The following is a 2491-nucleotide window of genomic DNA, read 5'->3' as shown; positions in this document are numbered from 1 at the left end:
CTGATGGACCTATAAAATACGTGGAGGTCCTGGGAGGAGACATGCTGTCTCAGAGTCAGTCCTTCAGGTCCTGTATGTCTCCAATGTCAGAGTACAGCGATTTCACTCTGATTAAACCCAGCAGCACCACAGACTTTAAGGAGGTGATCAGTGTCCTGGATGCGTCTTTGCCCGACAGCACCTGGACCTTTGAGAGCCAGCAGGTGAGCATAGAATACTAAAAGAAGTGATGAGTAAAAATTTGAACGATCATTGATTGTGCCACAGCAGAATTTAAAAAAAGAGTCATGTTTTACTTACAAGTTTTGAATGAGTAAATAGCTTCTTGTAAACTTATAGACTGTACTAAGTAATGTAGAAAGCCAACGGTGATTTTTTTTTTCAGTCTACTGGCAACATTGGATGTTGGCTTTGAGTTCTTTTGAGCAGAATATAGATAATAAAGCCGCATGCGGGCAGACAACAATTTATTTTAAGGTTTGCATATTTAAATAACACACTGGGTTTTATTTCCATCTAACATTCGTGATTAGGTTAAAGTCTTTCAGTAAACCCTAAACAGTGCACAAAGGCTCTTCCAAATTTTTCAGCACCGCGAAGGTGGACAGCGACGCTTATTGGAATGCATGCTCTGTTTGAAACGCACATACATTTTACACGTGGCACATGCAGACATGCAGTTAAATGGGATGCCCATTATTTACACATCTTCCACTAAATTTCGTTGACTGGATTTAATGGAATAGCGAAATAAAAAAATATTTAGTATATTAAGTGATTTATTAGTTAGTGGGATGATATGCTTTACATTGCGTGAAGTCCAGTAATTCGCGATTACTGCCTGTGATTAAAGTGAATCCGGAGAGAGAAAATAGATGCTGTGACTTTAAGAGTGTCGATTGGTTTCCTTCTTATTGGATGACAGAGGTGGATGATGCGCACCAATAGGATTCAGAACTGTACAAAGCAATCTAGTCCCTGCCCCCATTCATCCTCGGTACTCGAACACTTACAATGAAGAGAGGCAGAGGACCGAAGGAGCAATGCGCTCATATTTTATAATGTTACGGTTTTATATGTGTCCTCAATAATATGTGGGAATGGTTCTATGGGAATCATACCTGCAATGATGGATTTCAGAATTTTTCAGTGCATTATGTCAATTGGAATTAATCTTTTATAACGGACCAAGGATGACAAAGAGAAAGGGATGTCGAGACTGGAGATGGCTGGCGCTTTGGTGGCATCATTTCTTTCTCTTGTGGAGTACAATAGCCGGACAAACTCGTTACAGCATTCCAGAAGAACTAAAACAGGGCTCTGTTGTAGGAAATCTTGCCAAAGATCTGGGTTTGGGATTATCTGAAATTTTTGACCGTAAACTGCGTGTTGCCTCTGATGCTGGTAAGCAGTATTTCAGCATGGATGCGGGGAAGGGCGAGCTGGTGGTGAATGACAGAATAGACAGAGAGGCTTTGTGTGGACAAAGCGCCAGCTGTGTGTTACCTCTGCAAGTAGTTGTTGAAAATCCTTTACAGTCTCATCGAATTGAGGTGGAAATAAGAGACATAAATGACAATACTCCTAGTTTTCTTACCCAAGAAATTAATCTTAAAATACCAGAGTCAGTTGGTCCCGGCAGACGTTTTCCTTTAGAAAATGCAGAGGACCCCGATGTTGGGAGCAATTCTTTGAAAACGTATACTTTAAGCAAAAACGATCATTTTTCATTGAAATTCAAGGACACAACGAGTGGTAAAGCTGTCCCAGAATTAGTGTTAGAGAAACCCTTAGACCGCGAGAAAAACGCTTTCCATCAGCTGCTGTTGACAGCTTTAGATGGAGGAACCCCAGTCACATCGGGAACATGTAAAATCACAATTACTGTACTTGATAATAATGATAACTTTCCAGTGTTTAGTGAAAACGAGTACAAGGTTGTTCTAAAGGAGAATATCACCACGGGGACGTTTCTAGTTAAACTTACAGCAACAGACGCCGACGATGGGCTTAATGGTGAAGTTAGATATTCTTTCGGGTCCCGCACTCCTGACTCAGTGTTATCAACATTTGCAATCAATGTGGAAACAGGAGAAATTATATTAAAGGGCCCATTAGATTATGAAAGTAATAAATATTACCTTATTGATATAACTGCTAAAGACAGAGGGGTTCCCGAAATGGAGGGTCACAGTCGTGTGCAGCTCGACATAGAGGATATAAACGATAACGCTCCGGAGATTGTGCTAACTTCGGATCCTAGTCCTGTACCCGAGGACGCACGGAGTGGCACAGTCGTGGCACTGATCAGTGCAAGAGACCTGGACTCCGGTGAAAATGGCAAAGTGACCTTACATCTTTCCAAAAGTTTCCCGTTCGCTCTGAAACCTTCGTTTTCTAATAATTATGAATTGATTACCAGCGGTCCTTTAGACCGAGAGAGATCTTCAGAGTATAATATAGAAATCAAAGCCACTGATTCAGGCTCTCC

At 41.2% G+C, this 2491-nt stretch overlaps 2 protein-coding genes across 2 annotated transcripts in view; both read left to right on the top strand.

Annotated features, from left to right (window-relative positions):
- LOC102195648 (protocadherin gamma-C5-like) overlaps positions 1-221 on the top strand; it is a 6378-nt gene extending 6157 nt beyond the window's left edge. The window contains exon 4 of the mRNA XM_005723233.2: positions 1-221. Coding sequence (XP_005723290.2) covers positions 1-221 — 221 coding nt within the window.
- Positions 222-1029: 808 nt separating this feature from the next.
- The window catches only part of LOC102195057 (protocadherin gamma-B2-like), an 8182-nt gene continuing 6720 nt past the window's right edge, over positions 1030-2491 (top strand). The window contains exon 1 of the mRNA XM_013907755.1: positions 1030-2484. Within this exon, the coding sequence (XP_013763209.1) occupies positions 1194-2484 (1291 nt within the window). The 5' untranslated portion in view covers positions 1030-1193. The remainder of the gene's footprint in view (positions 2485-2491) is intronic.

The sequence above is a fragment of the Pundamilia nyererei genome, unplaced genomic scaffold (genome assembly GCF_000239375.1).
Source record: "Pundamilia nyererei isolate P.nyererei 1_Seehausen unplaced genomic scaffold, PunNye1.0 scaffold00008, whole genome shotgun sequence".
NCBI classification, from domain to species: domain Eukaryota; kingdom Metazoa; phylum Chordata; class Actinopteri; order Cichliformes; family Cichlidae; genus Pundamilia; species Pundamilia nyererei.
Note: the sequence above shows the minus strand (reverse complement) of the source record. Positions and strands in the feature narration are given on the sequence as shown.